General features: G+C 37.9%; 1 protein-coding gene across 2 annotated transcripts in view; it reads left to right on the top strand.

The window, feature by feature from the left end:
- Positions 1–15,988, top strand: part of myo16 (myosin XVI) — a 113,190-nt gene that overhangs the window by 23,740 nt on the left and 73,462 nt on the right. The window contains exons 5-11 of one of the 2 annotated variants that reach the window (XM_087803434.1): positions 5,030–5,138; positions 6,806–6,930; positions 7,015–7,140; positions 11,411–11,486; positions 13,070–13,220; positions 13,280–13,430; positions 13,598–13,708. In XM_087803434.1, coding sequence (XP_087659560.1) covers positions 5,030–5,138; positions 6,806–6,930; positions 7,015–7,140; positions 11,411–11,486; positions 13,070–13,220; positions 13,280–13,430; positions 13,598–13,708 — 849 coding nt within the window. Of the gene's footprint in view, positions 1–5,029; positions 5,139–6,805; positions 6,931–7,014; positions 7,141–11,410; positions 11,487–13,069; positions 13,221–13,279; positions 13,431–13,597; positions 13,709–15,988 lie in introns of those variants that run through there. The other variant, XM_087803433.1, reaches the window with a different exon arrangement.

A 15,988-nucleotide genomic window follows, 5' to 3' on the forward strand; every position in this document is an offset into this window, starting at 1 on the left:
ATATAAGTATATACATATTATTTTTATTATTATACATCTCTCACAGTCACTTTCTCATGCATTGACCCTTGCTTGCTGGGACAGGAGGTAGACAAAATAATAAAACAAGTTATTTATTGTTTCATCATGTAACCGTTAAAATGCTTAAAATAATATAACACTCCGAAATATACAGTTGAATGTGAGAAAAAAAAGAATATTTCTTGGAAACATGAGTTTAAATGTTGTTTATGTTTATGTTATTTTCCATCACCCTGTCATATATATTTAATTATGCTGTAGAAAGAAGCCAAATAGAGTGAAACATCATTAAATAATAAAAAATAAAATATGTATTTTTAATTTAAAATATAAAAAGTAAAAAACTATTTTTGAACCAATCAACAAGACTTTTTTTCACTCTTTAATTTAAAATAAAAATTAAAAATGTGCAACTTTTCCCTCCGTTTGATTATTTTTTTTATCTTAAGCAATTAAAAGTTATTGACCCTGAAAATGTATAATTATTTGACGTTCACACATTATAAAAATTGTTTATATAAAAAAATTAACTTTTGAATTAAGTTAAATTTAAGTTATTTATAAAACGTTTAAACATTTTCTATTCCTACTCTAAAAAGATGTGATAACCAGACGGCATTTTCCATCATAAAAAAAAAAAAAAGTCAGTTGATTTATTTGTCTCTGGTCGTCGGGCAGACGGAGGCAGATCTCCATCTCTGGGACGAGAGTCATGCATTAATCACAGCCTGATGCAGGAGCGTCGTCTGGGTCAAGAGTCAACTTCTTCAACCCCTTCGTTGTTCTGCGTGGCTTCCAGCCCACGCCGACCTATTTATACTTGTCAGCGCTTCCCGTCGAGTAGTAACGTCCACACGATTGTCATCAGGATTTCTTAGCCACCGTCAGTCCAGTAATTACATCTTTGTCACGTACAGACGGAGGGAGGCGTCGCTCCTGCTGCACTTAGTTAAGTTAGTTGTTGTTAAAAGCTCTCAATCATGTCATGAAATGGAAAAGTGGCAGCAGTTCAGACGTTTATCTAAAATGGGTTCAATTACACTGCGATGTAGAGACTAGTGTCGTCATAATCTCCATCATGATAATGACAACATTCATCAATACGTATTCGTCTTTAACTACATGATACATCACTTTAATGGTATCTAGAATATTTATGTATGTTTCATCCATTTTAATGTATCTCTATTTTCTCTTGTTTATGTACTATTCTCTCTCAATATATGTTTTATGTCTCATAGTTTATCTAGATATATATTTGATTTGGAATTTATTGTTTTGTTTTTATTTATTCATCAAAATTTATGTCCGATTAATGATTAATATATAATGAAAAATTGTTGTTTTTTAAAAAAGGTAATTTATTGTTTTGATCCGATTTCATATGATGCAGTTCAAGTCACTTACACTGTATTTGAGAAAATATATTAAGAAATGTATTTTAACTTAAGTGGATTTTCATTTTCAATTTATTTTAAATGTTCAACCACTTGTTTACTGTACATTTATCACTAGTTACTTCTGAAACACCCCTCGCATTAACCCTTGTGTTGCCTATGGGTCAAGGTGACCCAGTGGCCCAAAAACACCGGGTCACCTTGACCCTGAGACAACACAAGGCTTAAACAAAATCTGCAAAGTACTGACAATTACGTTGTTCACTTGAATTAACCAAACGTATTTAATACTAACTCAAAATTGCTTATGAGGAGCTATTCCTCTAGACAATCTCAGGGACCTGAAAGACTTTTATAATGCTTTGCCGCCCAGCCAACCAATCACAGCTGTCGATCTCTTTTGAAATAGCAGCGTAGCCGCAGAATTAAAGTACAGTATAATAGCGACCAATCAGCCGTCACTAAATAGAACAGTAGTTTAAACAAAGACAAGTAGTTTTGAGGTTCCTGACTGCAGCTCATAATAATATATGTAAACATGAAGTATAGTGTGCAAAAAAAAACACTATATCATTTTTTATTTCACATTTTTAGATTATATTTTTAAAAATATTAAAGGAACTCTACATAAATATATCAAATAAACGCAGAAATTGTTCATAGTTGTCGAGATTTTCCCTCTTTTCTTTGTGCTGAAAGTGTATCTTCGATCCCTCTCGCCGTTCATCTGTCATGGTTGCGCCCGTGAGTGACGGCGCTCTCGCCCAGTGAGTGACCTACTGGAGGATAGATGAGGACGAGTCCGTCTGTCAGCTGATCACTTCATCAAACCTGACTCTTATTGACTTCCACGGCTCGACGGCACCTCCCATGAGTGAGAACCAGAGCCCACACGCCGACACAAAAGAAGAGGTGGAGATGTCTGCTGTGTGTGTGTGTAAATATCAAATAGAGACGAAAATAGACGACTAATTTTAACATTAGAGGGAAAAACTGGGGGATGGTTTAGTGAGTGTTCAGGTATTTGTGTAGCAAGTCTTATTCAAATACCCTCATCTGAGATAATGAATTTTAATTAATTTCTTTTGTTAACACTAAACGGTCGCTCACGCTGCGAGCTTTAACATTCTTTTCCACTAATCTCAGTGTAATTGTACGTTACTGCTGACTACGAGCCAGAGATTTATCTACAATAATGATGCTAAGTCCTTCAAGAGGCATCTCAAGACCTATTTATTTGTGCAGGATTTTTCTTAACTATCTTGTGTTTGTCTCTATGTCGTCTTTGACTTTTAAAGTTACTTACATGTTTCTAAAAGTTTAGCTCTGTCTCGCCTAAAGTCAATAGAAAACTCTGCAGTGAGAAATCTGACACGCTCTAGTAGGAGGACTCACATTTCCCTGATCCTTCAAACTTTGCATTGGTTGCCAGTTATTGTCGCTTCTATTTGCTCGACGCCATATTTACATTAGCGCAGTGAGTGCTAAGAAGTGGTCTTGTTCTCTTGAGGATTCTGCCACAAAAAAAAAGATTGTTAAGTTTGCAAATCTAAGTCGGTCCTTTTGTAGTATTGCTTTTTAAGCAGTAGCTAATCTAAAATGAAGATCTAAAAGATCTAAAACAGTTAACTTTTAAAGGCCTAAAAATCAGTAATGTACTTTGCTTGCTTTGAAAATTGTTGTTGGATGTAAAAATATCTACTTTTTTCAAATAAATCTCTCAAATTACTGCTTGAACTACACTCTTTACTTCTTTTGTTATTACAAGTTTGCAGTCCAGAAATGTTCCTTTCAAATTTGTAGAAAGTTTTCTTTCTTAACTATATTCCGTAAACCTTTGTCAAATGTAAGTAACAAAGGTATCCCTTAAAAAAAAGAAGATTCTTAATAAAAACAAAGTAAAAATAAGTACATTTTTTTTCTTAAGTATATTTTTTTGGTCAAAAATATTTTTCTTATTTTGGGGTGAAAAACAAGTACTGTATCATAGTGATAAGCCTTTCTTTTTTTTATTTCTAATAAAAAACATTGTCGTTTTTTCAGTCAAATAACCAACAGAAAAAAACAATGCAACTAATTATTATATATATTATAAATAATTTAATTTCTTTTATATCTAGAAAAATAGTCCTTAATATTATTGATACTATATTTCTATCTGTTACAAATTGGTTCCTTGACGTTATGTTATAGTCCAGAAGTTATCTTTAGACAAGGCTACAAATATTTATTTATACCAAGTAGTTGACAAATCAACTTTAAACTGCCAAGTAAAATAAATCTATCTTAAAATTATTAAATCAATATTGTGCCTTTGTAAACATAAAACCTAAATTGTAAAATCCTCCTTTGTTACTGTTTAATACTGCTTGAAAATCTAAAGTAAAATTACATTAAAATACTATGTAGAAATGTATATTTAAAAAAAAAAAAAAAATAGAGTATATGCTGATGATACAAGTTTGACTCTTAAACAAGTTTTAAACTTGTTGAGATACTTATACTTGTAGAGATGGAGGGAGAACTTTGGTACACCAGGAGGGGCTCATATACAAGCCCTCCGTTGAGGTGGTCGGGGAACTAGACGGCAAATGAAATAGATCCAGAATTGTTACACAGCAATTCACTGACGGTACATCATCGAGTACAGTTCATTGCTTTTTTTATTCTTATCCATGCAGTGAATGAATGAGGAAGGTACATGGATCACCTGCGTTGCTGTGAAGCGAATTCCGTAATCTGTCCGTACTTCCCGGTAAACCCGAGCGTCCTTGTGGCTCCGGGAGCCCCCGAGGTTAACTGCCTTTCTGTTCCTCTGTCAGCTGGAAGTCCGTTCTCGCATTAACACCCTCCCTCCTCTGTTCCCCTCGCTCCCCTCGCCTCTCCGTCTGCCTCGAGTCGAGCCCATAAATCTTCTCGCCCTCGCTGCAATGGGGTCGTTAGGATTCTATTAGCTGTAAATATTCAATAAGGAACCTCTCGTAAGGATCCTCCCTGTCCCTGTTATCAGGCCCGGTCCAGCCACCCCCTCCAGACTTCTGCGCCCCCTTCTTTGCTTTAAGAGATTCACAAGTCGGCTCTTTTTTTTTTACTGCTGGAGACGATACACGCAAGTTAGTTTGGCTAAACCAACAAAAAGCCAAGACGTTAATTTGTGTTTGCTTTTGTGCTCGACTGGTAAAGCGTCGCGGCGCTCGGACGAATAATGAGCATGATGGAGTTCCTCGCGAGGAAAACAATCCATCATAACCACGTTGTGACCGACGACCGCTCGCGCAGTCATTAACGGAACATGTGGGAGGGTCTCCTGGGGTTTTTTTTTCACGTGGCGTCACAGAAGACCGAGCCCCCCCTGTCGGGTAAATACACATTCATCTTGTCACGCTCTCGGACCCTCACCGCTGATCCCAGGTTGCACTTCTGTCCCACCTTTAAAAAAAAAAAAACCACCCAGGCGGTGCTTTAATGAGATCTTTAATTCACTTTATTATCACTTAACACTGACCGGGTCCTCTTAGGTTCTCCCTCTGGAGTTTCACAGATAATTGCTCCCACTTTATCATCGAAAACCCAAGTGAAATCTTTCTTTTTTTTTCTTTACTTTTTTTAAGGCGGGGGTTAACGTGCTGCTCCAAGATGTCAACGGAAACATTCCTCTGGACTACACCTCTGAAGGGACGGAGACGAGCTACATCCTACGCAAACATTTAGAAGAAAACGGTATGTTTTTTTTTCTTTATTAATAAGAAAAACTTGTGATGATTCAGTCATGAATATTGAAATAAAGAAGATACTGTCCTGGAGATAAGTCGTAATAATATTTCTAGAGGTATTAAGAAGTGTATTTACAAGCTAGTTCCAATCCTCTAATAAGGTTTAGAAAGAAAAAAATAATAATAATAATGATGCTGTGTTTTTGATGTTTTAAATTGCGCAAAAACCTTTCAATAAACCTATGAAAAAAGAAAAATTGGGTGGAGTTCCATAGCAATTTTGAGCCACAAAGTAAAAATTCAAAACATGGTGTTCTTGGTGTTGAGTACAGTGTGTTGTGAATACCGTTTTTTTTTTTTAGATTACTGCTCTTAATGTTTATTTTAAAATGCTAATAAAGTTTGTGAATGACCATGTTTTTTCGCATTATGAGGTGCACTTGTATCCGTACACAATGATGCTCCAGAATACACTTTCACTCCATAGTATAACTTGATTACTCTATTACTCTATTGTAAGTGGTCTTCGTCTTTATCTTCCTCAAAAATTAGGCACTTAAAAAAATCCTCGTCTGTAACGTCCATCTTGTATTGAAGCCTCGACGAGAGGATTTGTTTTGGAAAACCTTTTAAAAAAAAGTCTGTATTTTAAGCTTGTTTGTAGCAGAAGTTTAAAGAACAACAAGCGATACAGACAGGAAGTACTCCGGGGAAATATCACCAGCGTCTTCAGTGTAGACGGTAGACTTTGGAAGCGCTTGCGATGTTTACCCAGAGTACTTCCTGTCTGTATCGCTTGTTGTTCTTTAAACTTCTGCTACAAACAAGCTTAAATACAGATTTGTTTTAGTTTCAACACATATTTGTGTAGAAAACTAGTGAAAATAAATTTTGGGAAGAGAAGAGACTCTAAAACTTCAGTGGACATTCAAATATCCATCTGAGATATTTTGAATGTCCGTCGTTACTGCATAATTGGCTTTAGACAAAGAAGAATTACATCCGCAAACCCCATGATGATATGTCGGGGACCATCTCTAGGAATCCTCATTTTACTAAAACAACCATTAAACAGCAGCATTTAAACATCCCTATGAAGTTTGGGTGCTTGTAGCGAGACATCTTACTGTTTAGACTATTGTCTATGTGATGTCTTGCCTAATGTTAATACAAAACTCTGCAGCGAGAATTCTAACCTGCTCAAGTAGAAGAACTTACATTCCCCTGATCCTTAAAACTCTGCATTGGCTGCCAGTTTCTTTCAGGATCAATTTTAGAATCCTGGTTCTTACTTTCAGATCTATTCATGGTCAGGCTCTTCCTTACATCAGTGATCTGATCCAGCCTTACACCCCAGCTCGGGCTCTGAGGTCTGTGGATCAGAATCTACTGATGGTTCCTGAACACGGTTCAGGACCAGAGGAGAGAAATCATTCCAGGCTGTTGCTCCTAAGCTTTGGAATGATCTTCCTCTCCTGTGTTTGATAATCTACTGACTCCTTCAAGAAACATCTTAAGACATTTTCATTTGTGCTTTTAACTGTAAATTGTTTATTGTTAAAGTCCTTCGTGACCCTGGTCTGAGAAAGGCTCTTTACAAATAATGACTTACTTACCTTGTAGTGTAAAAAAAGTGTCTTGTTCAACAACCACTATGTATATTGTGTGTTCCAGGTGTGGACGTGTCGTCCATGCACGCCATGAAGACCCAGCGAGCGACCACCATGCTCCTGGACGTTCGACAGCTCATCGCCGCGGGGGGCACCCTTAATCAAGCCAACGATGATGGGGTCACCTTGGTAAGATCGGAAGGATAACCTCGACGCATCTGCAACTCTTTGTCCATCAATACTGTGGTTAACCTTCAACCCCCTGCCCCACAGCTCCATATAGCCTGTGCCAGCGGGTACCGGGAGGTGGCGTCCGTCATACTGGAAAACGGGGCGAACCCTCATCCCGCGTGCAACCACTCCTGGACCCCGCTCCACCTGGCTGCGAAATACGGACAGGTATCTGGATTTATTCCAAAAAGTTTTGACAGAATTGATTCCACTCTGGAGGGGAAATAATGAGGGAATATTGATGCGTCTCCCCTGCAGGTCCACTGCTCTCACTGATAGACTGATGCTTCTGGGTACGTTAGCGAAAAGTAGTTCCGGGCATATTCATTCGCCGCTTTAGATTAGCTGTTAAAGCGGAAATGGGGGAGATATGTTAAAATATAAGGCGGTGAAAACCAGTTCCCCCCCCCTACAATTTTTAAATCAAGATACATGTTCCCCGGCGAACTCCATCTGGTCATCAGTTACACACTTCCCCAGTCAGACTGTGTGTAAGTGCTTCTGACTTCAGAGTGGCAGCCCCGAGGATTGGATAATCGATTAGGTTTCCCAACAGGGCTTAGCAATCAGCCCTCGTCGGTGCCAAAGCGCTTCACCGTTTGCATACCAACAACACCCGGAACAGCTCGACACTTCCTCGTAGCTCCTGCTTAAATCGGCGCCGACACTAACCGGTCATTGAGACATGATGTTATTGGGTTGTCAGGGTGTGACGGCATCAAGTCAAGTAAACTAGGACGAACACATTCGGAATCTTCCACTGCTACGTGGAATGCAGTTGTTGATCATTTTTGAAGGTTTTTTTGGTCAGATTAATTGTTTTTTATGTACTTTTTACTCAAGTGTATTCACAAGCTATTTCCATAGTATTTGACATCCTCTCAAAATGTGTAGAAAGAAAAATAATAATGATAAGGTAATGCTAGAAGTACGAACACAATTGAGTAAGATAGAAATTGAGATATTTCTGAGAATTTTCTTCAAATGCTAATAAAGTTTGTGAATTATTTAAATAAAATCGTACGCACTTTTAACTCAGATGAATATTCTTAATTCCCTAAACACTTCATAAGGCCTAATGGAGAAAAACGTTTTTTTTATAAACATTAAAATCATTTATCTAAAGCATTTTACAACAAAATTATCAAGAAAATAAAAGAAATTGTTCTGTTTAAATTTTCAGTATTTTTTTTTTAACAAAATACAATGTAGTATCTATCTTTTAAGTCTTAAACATCTTTAAAACACTTAGTGAGTTAGTACGTATATTTATAAGGTATACAAAATGCCTATACAAAAACAGAGGTAGCCTAATATTTAACCATTTCTGTTTTCTCAGGGTCAGGGTGACCGGAAGGCCCGAAAACAAATGTGTTTGTGGTATCCCTTGTGTTGTCTCTGGGTCAAAGTGATCGACCTCCCTTGCTTCCATATATACATATGCAGTGGTGGAGGTCATTCACCTTACACAAAAGGCAACACAAGGGATAACAAAAACACATTTGTTTTCGGGACTTTGGGTCACCTTGACCCTAACATAACAGTTTAATTTTTAGGTAGCTCATTCTTTAAAAAAAAAATCTTATTATGGCTAATGCAAAAAAAAACAACCCTGTAAATAATGCCTTAACTAAATACGGTAGTGTTCGTTATTGTTTGGTTGGCTGGGCGGCAAAGCAACACGGGAAATTCTCAAGTTGATTTTGGGTGACCGTAACTGAGTGTTTTGTTGAAAGGAATGGCAATGTTGTGTTGTGTCTGAAGCTTTTTTGTATGAAGGATTCATAATAAACACGACAAACCTACTTGGACTACCACGTGGAAATACATGAAAAAGAAGGATCCTGGTTTAATAAATCATCATCGGCTTATTTCGCCGACGCGACTCTGACGGACAAACTGTTGCCTGGAAACGGCGCACGGCAGCTGTAACACTAGCCGGAACATTAAACCCAGAGACCCCCTTGTGCAATGTGGCGTACATACGAGATTGACCCCTTAAGAAGATATATGACCCCCATTAACCACAGCTAATTAAGCTGCTCCCACTTGCTCGTGCGATAACGTAAACTTTGACTCGGAGGTTGAGTCACGTTTTTTTTAAGTTGGATCCCTCAGAGTATTTTTTAATAAGAGCGTTTATTTGAGATTCGTTTTTTTGATGTTTTGATGAAGACCTCTCTGTGTCAGTTTTCCGCTCCCATGAAGCGTCGAAAGTTTCCGATCCAGCTTGTGGAGTCTGGTCAGCATTAATGTGTGGAAGTGCAGCTGACGAAGACTTATGTTCTCTGAAGCAGCTGCTGTTGCACGACAGGCGACTGGACACGCTGAGTCAGCTGGTTTCTGTCCAGTAGATGGTGTTTCTATCACAGCGTGTCATGGAAAAAATATTTCGGAAAAACCAAAGGCATGCCTCACATGCATATATCCCATAATGCACAGTGTAGAGGCCTTTCTTCCCTGCCTGCACTCTCCTCTTTACCAACCTTGATCTCTGTCCATTCATCTGGATGGCTAAATACTGATAATGTATTCTCTAAAAGTATATATATATATATATATATATATATTTTTGATCTGAAACCTTGATTTCTAAAAAGTTGGTCAACGATTAGATCAATTTATACAAGAACCAGTATTTAAGAAGTTGCATGATGGACAAGAACATGAAAAATACATCTCACTCACAATAAATCAGCAGGACCTCTATAGGCATTTTTTGTAAACTTGACTACCACAAACTTTTGACATTTCGAAAGTCACAAGCTAATGAAAGGGTGCATAGATGAACTATATATGAATGAATGGAAGGAAGGAAAGAAGGATGGGTAGATGGATGGATGGACTGGAGGATGGATAGATTATTGATAGGAGGATGTATAGATTAACTATGTATCAATGAATACAAGGATGGATGGATAGATTAATGAATGTAAGGATGGATGGTTGGATGAACTATAGATGAATGAATGGAAGGATGGATGGATAGATCGATGGAAGAACTATAGATGAATGAATGGAAGGATGAATGGATGGATAAACTATGGATGAATGCTTGGAAGGATGAATGGATGGATAAACTATAGATGAGTGAATGGAAGGATGGATGGATGGAAGAACTATAGATGAATGAATGAATGGAAGGATGGATGGATGGAAGAACTATAGATTAATGAATGGAAGGATGGATGGATGAACTATATATGAATGAATGAATGGAAGGATGGATGGATGGATGGATGAACTATAGATGGATGGATGAACTATAGATGAATGAATGGAAGGATGGATGGATGGATTAACTATAGATGGATGGATGGATGGATGAACTATAGATGAATGAATGGAAGGATGGATGGATGGATGGATTAACTATAGATGAATGGATGGATGGATGGAGGTCTGGAAACAGTACATAGTAGCAGCAGTAGAAAAGAGGGGGTTGAAAGGTAATCACTTTCAAGAAAATTCAATATTTGATTTGTTGTCATGTTATTATTTTTGTTTGTATACTGTATATGGTAATTATGTTCGTCATGTGATCATGTATGTATGTCATGTGTACATTATCCATGTCATGTGACCATAATGAACCATTTGACTTTACGTTATGTGATTATTATGTTTTTCTCGTGATCTAGAATCTCTTGAATCTTGAATCTTGGGATCTTTTTTTTGCCGTTAAATGACCATTATCTTCATTATGAATCCATTATCATGTAAACATTATAGTGTCATGTGATCATTTATAAGTATAAGTTGGTATGAGGTACAAAAGTTCCTCAGTGTTTGGTAAAAAGTGAATCTAATTGGACAAAAGCAACAGAAAAATAAAAGCAAAACAAGTCTTTTTGTGTAGCGTCTCATTTAAGTCATTGTTCAAGAAGTCAAACGAGGTGATTGGAGGCTTTGAAGTCCTGAACCTTTGTCCACCGACATCTCAAAACATTAGACTCGTTCAAAATAGATGAAAATGGAAGAAACGCGGAGAAGAAGAAGAAGAAGAAGAAGCAAAACATTCCTCCCGGCCTCGGGGGGGGGGGGGGGGGGGGAGAGACTCCGACATCATTTAGATTAATGATGTGGTGTCAAGTTCCCCCTGCGTCGCCAAGACTTCTGTTCCAGCCGAGGATGGAGAAGGAGGTGATGGCGTCTGTCAGACTTGACGTGTCACTGTGCTCAAGCACACTTTTGGGAGGTTCCCGCCGTGACATGTGAGGCCCATTATTACCGAACCCCCCACAGATCATCCGACTCCAGTGTCAGATCACAGTGTGTGATATGATAATTTTTACTTCACAGAATATTTTAAAAAGAATCTTTCCTTCTGTTCCGTACGTGGTTCGCTCTTAAGCTTTGCATGAATCATGCAGTAAACGCTTTAAACTGGAGATTTCCGTGGGTTTAATTACAGTGATTACGTTTATTTTCATTGCAGACGAGCATCGTGAGCAAACTGCTGAGACACGGAGCCGATCCGACGCTGCTCAACTGCAGTCAAGACAAGCCAGCTGGTAGGATCGACCGTGTTTATTCACTTCAAAATAAATATTGCTTTTCACGTTTGGTTTGTCACACTTGCATCATTAGCTAGACGTGGATCTGGAATTATGTCTGGTGAAAAAAGTTTCTAATAAGTTTGTTAAATTCAAGAGGATCAATGATATTGGCATCAAGAATCAAAGATCGTCACTTCAGGACAACTTTAAATATTGAAAAAAGTTCTAACATCTGAATATTGCACATTAGTACCGACAGTGTACATTTTTATTCTTGGCTTCTGTCTTCACTCCATAGGTTTATAGTGTGTATTTCTACTGTACATTTTTTTTTTCATACCATTAAGCATTAACATGGTTTTACTTAAATAATGATTTCATAATTGTTGTTTCACTTTATAAACTTCATTAAAAAGAAAAAAAGATATATATATTTTCTTAAGATATTTAGGAAAATTTCATTAAAACAAGGAACAAAACGATTTTTTTTATTAAATATTTTTAAATTATTATTATGATATTATTAAAATGGTATTAATAATATTTAACTTTAAGATTTATTTTAAAGAATTTAGCTGATAAACGTTGTTACCTCATTACGATTTTTCTTTTGTTGCTTAACTCAAGAAAATATGAAGAACATTTTGGAACGTGTACATAAAATAAATTAATTAAAAAACGAAGGAAATACATGTTTCAGAAAAATGGAAAAAAAAACAAGTGAAGAGAAATTCAAAAATATCTAACAATAAAATATTGTGAATTTCCATCCAAAAACTGGTCCCTACAAAAAAAGGCTCTTAGGCAGTTAGCTCTTAGCTATCAAGTGTGTGTTGTGACAAAACAGGGAACTAACAGAAAAACATGGAAACCAATCAAACACAAAAAAATGAAAATTAAAGATAATGCAAAACCTTGACGGGGATAAAAAAAAAAAACACAAAAATGAGGAGGAGACAATCATGGTTTACAACAAAAACAATGAGGAAGAAACAAATCAAAATCACTCTCAAAAGCTTTAGCGTTGCTAATACGTCCACATTTAAGCAAAGCTTAAAAACACGAGGGCCGATATCTATTAGAACAAACAAGGAACAATGAGGTGCTAGGTCGATCTGACACCACGGACTGGAACGGAAAAGCCAAAGTAGCAGCTGCCGGGATGCTGATTGATTCCATCTGGTTCTCATTAAAGTCAAGCAAACAGAAATGTAAGTAGGAAGTACAAGAAAATGACATTTGCTACCTGGTTATCTTAAGTAATTATGTACCGATCGACGAGGTGCAGTCGAAACAGTCGTGGTGACATGAAGGGAACAGAATCTCTCTCTCTCTCTCTGGGTCGTGAACAGCCTGAAAGCATTAACTCTCCAGACGTCAGTAAATCACTGCCTCTCTCTCAGCGCTGATCAATAACTTCTTCAAGCGCCCGGAAAATGTGACAAACCCCTCGGAGTCCGAGGCAATTCCCCGTCCCTCTCACTTGTCCGGGACGATGAAAGCGAAGCGATGAGAGTCTCCGTCGTATCCCGGCGTGTCGGGGTCTGACCCTCCGTCTCCATGGCAACCCCCGTCGTAACGTTAGCTTCTCTTCCTAGATGTCGCCGCTTCAGAACCCATCGCCGAGTTGCTGCAGAAGGGCGAGGAGATGTGGCAGCAGAGACTCAAAGACCCCTCGACGCCGCTCCCCTCCGCCGACCAGCGCTACGACGGCGGCTCCCACGACCTTCACACGCCTGTCAAAAACTTGTAAGGTCGTTCGCCGCCGCCGTCGCGGCTGTCATGTGTTCATAAGCCTGTCACCGCAGGAACCCCCACGGTATTACCATCTCCAAGAGAGACAGTCTTCTGGAGAGGTGCGCCATGTTCAGGGAGGCGGGAGGAGCGTTGAACCGACAACCCAGTCTGGAGAACGTGCTGGACGGTCACTACAGCTCCGGGGCCGGCAAACTGGAACAAGTACGTCTTGTGTTATTTCAGGAAAAACGCTTCATAAATCGGCATCACAGTGATGTTGATAATGTGAGCTCACAGATATGTCCACCCTGCCTGCAATCTCTGCTTCACCTGACCTCAGAAAAGTTAAATAATTGCTGGAAATACATGGAAAACTTTTTCTTTCTCAGGTGAAACTGATGCCGCCGGCCCCGAACGATGACCTGGCGTCTCTCAGCGAGTTGACGGACAGCAGTTTACTCTACGAGATGCAGAAACGCTTCGGCAACGACCAGATTTACGTACGTTTTTATCCTGGGATTTTTCCATCATCAGCTATCTTCTAACATTCATAAATCATTCCATGTAACACTCATCCATCCATCCATCCATCCATCCATCCATCCATCCATCCATCCATCCATCCATCCATCCATCCATTCGTCAGTCATCCATTTATCTTCTAACATTCATTCATTATTCCATTTATCACTCATCCAACCATCATCCTTCCATCATCTGTTTATATATCATTCCATTCATCATCAATTCATCAGTCATCCATCCAACATAAATCCATCCATTCATCAGTCATCCATTTATCTTCTAAAATTCATTCATCATTCCATTTATCACTCATCCAACCATCATCCATCCCTCTTCCTTTATTCATCATCTGTTCATATATCATTCCATTCATCATCTATTCATCAGTCTTCCATCCAACATATACATCCATCACCCATCCATTCATCAGTCATGCAGCTATCTTCTAACATTTATAAATCATTCCATGTATCACTCATCCAACCATTATCCATCCATTCTCCATTATTCATCAGTCATTAATTCGTCAGCAATCCATTAATCCTCACTATTTCTGAAGAATTGTTGACTCTAAAGATCAACAAGGCGTGAGCAGACGTAGCATTCATCACTCATCCAACCATCATCCATCCATCTTCCATCATTGAGCATCCTTTCATATATCATACAATTCATCATCTATTCATCAGTCAACCATCCAACACCAATCCATACATTCATCTATTTTACCATCAACCATTCATCAGTCATCCATCATCCATCCAGCCGTCCGTCCATCCATCCATCTGTCCATCACTATACATAGTCCATCCATCATCCATCCATCTACTAAATAAAAAAGGAATTAAGGTTTAAATTGATATTAAAGTGTAGATTTTTTTTATTTTTATAAACATTTTATTTTAAGATTATGAATGTTAGACAAGAAATAAAAGTACTTTATGATACATAAATACAAGAGCGATTCTTAATAATTTCTAAAAAGAAATAATAGTAATGAATAGATCTAGTAATGAATAGAGCTAGAACTTGCAAAATAAAGCTTTTAGTAAGCTAAAAGAAACCCTTTGAAATGAAAATTGTTAAATAAATATAAGATAATATGTTTGACTTTTCACAGATAAAGCTTTTTAAAATGTATTTTGTGTGTCAAGACAAATGTGTGTGAAGTGTGTGAATGTATCTGAGAGCAGACATAGAGACGTGATGACGGCCAGAAAATCAATAGCGAACCATCTCAATAGTAAAATCAATTCAAGTCGTCTTCAACTCCAAATCAATCTGGCTTTTTTCTTTTATTCCATGTTCTTGAGGACTGTCGTCCACAGTGGACTGATTCCATGAAGCCTGGAACCAGATCAATGTCCTCCTCCGCGAGGAGGCGACATGAGAGATGTTACAAAAAAGCCAGGGAGGTTATCTCCGCGGGGTACGCAGATAAGGGGGCTTAAATAAAAGCATGTGACGAATAACGTAGCCAAAATGGGTTTTGAAGAGAAGATGGAGAAATGGTCGTGAGTCAGAGTCGAACCTCCTCCTGCGAGGACCGAGCTGTTAGCTATTGATCCACAAATTGATTCAAGTTCTTTTTGTTTATTTATGTGAAGGAAATATTTAGTAACTCAACCAGTCTTTAACTTCCCTTGTTTCTGGTGGTGAAGACCAAAGCAAGACTTTAGAAACCGCCTTCAAGATTCAAGTCGTTGTTTTGATAATCCAAGTTGGATTACTTTTAGATATAAAAGAGAGATTGTTGTAAACCTTATCCCTCTTGGTTCACCAATGAAAGATTTCCTGTTTTTTCAGTACAGTCTAAAGGAAAAATAAATGGAATATGAAGTGTCATACTGGCATTGTTTAATGTTTATTGACAAGAATCTGGTGATACTATACATGGCACGATACAGTCGCATTGATATGACATATTGCAATATATTGCGATATATAGTGATACTCTAGTAACAAGGATATATTTGTAGTATTGTCGAGTACTTGACTCTGTTGTTGCAGAATTTACAGACCACATGACACTTGACAAAGTCGTAACTGCTTTCATTTGTTTTGAAACCAAATTATGTCCAAACGTCAGCTTTAAAAGCTGCTGGAGTCGACTGTATCCTCTCGTCCTCAGTCATCCTCGCAGGATTTTATTGTTTGTTTTTTCTATGGGGGATTTAATGACTTCTGCCATCTAGAGGCTGTAAGTGTAAATGAAACACAAACTGTAAAAAAACTATCTCAACTGTAAATATATT

The sequence above is a fragment of the Callionymus lyra genome, chromosome 12 (assembly GCF_982586985.1).
Source record: "Callionymus lyra chromosome 12, fCalLyr1.hap1.1, whole genome shotgun sequence".
Lineage (NCBI taxonomy): Eukaryota > Metazoa > Chordata > Actinopteri > Syngnathiformes > Callionymidae > Callionymus > Callionymus lyra.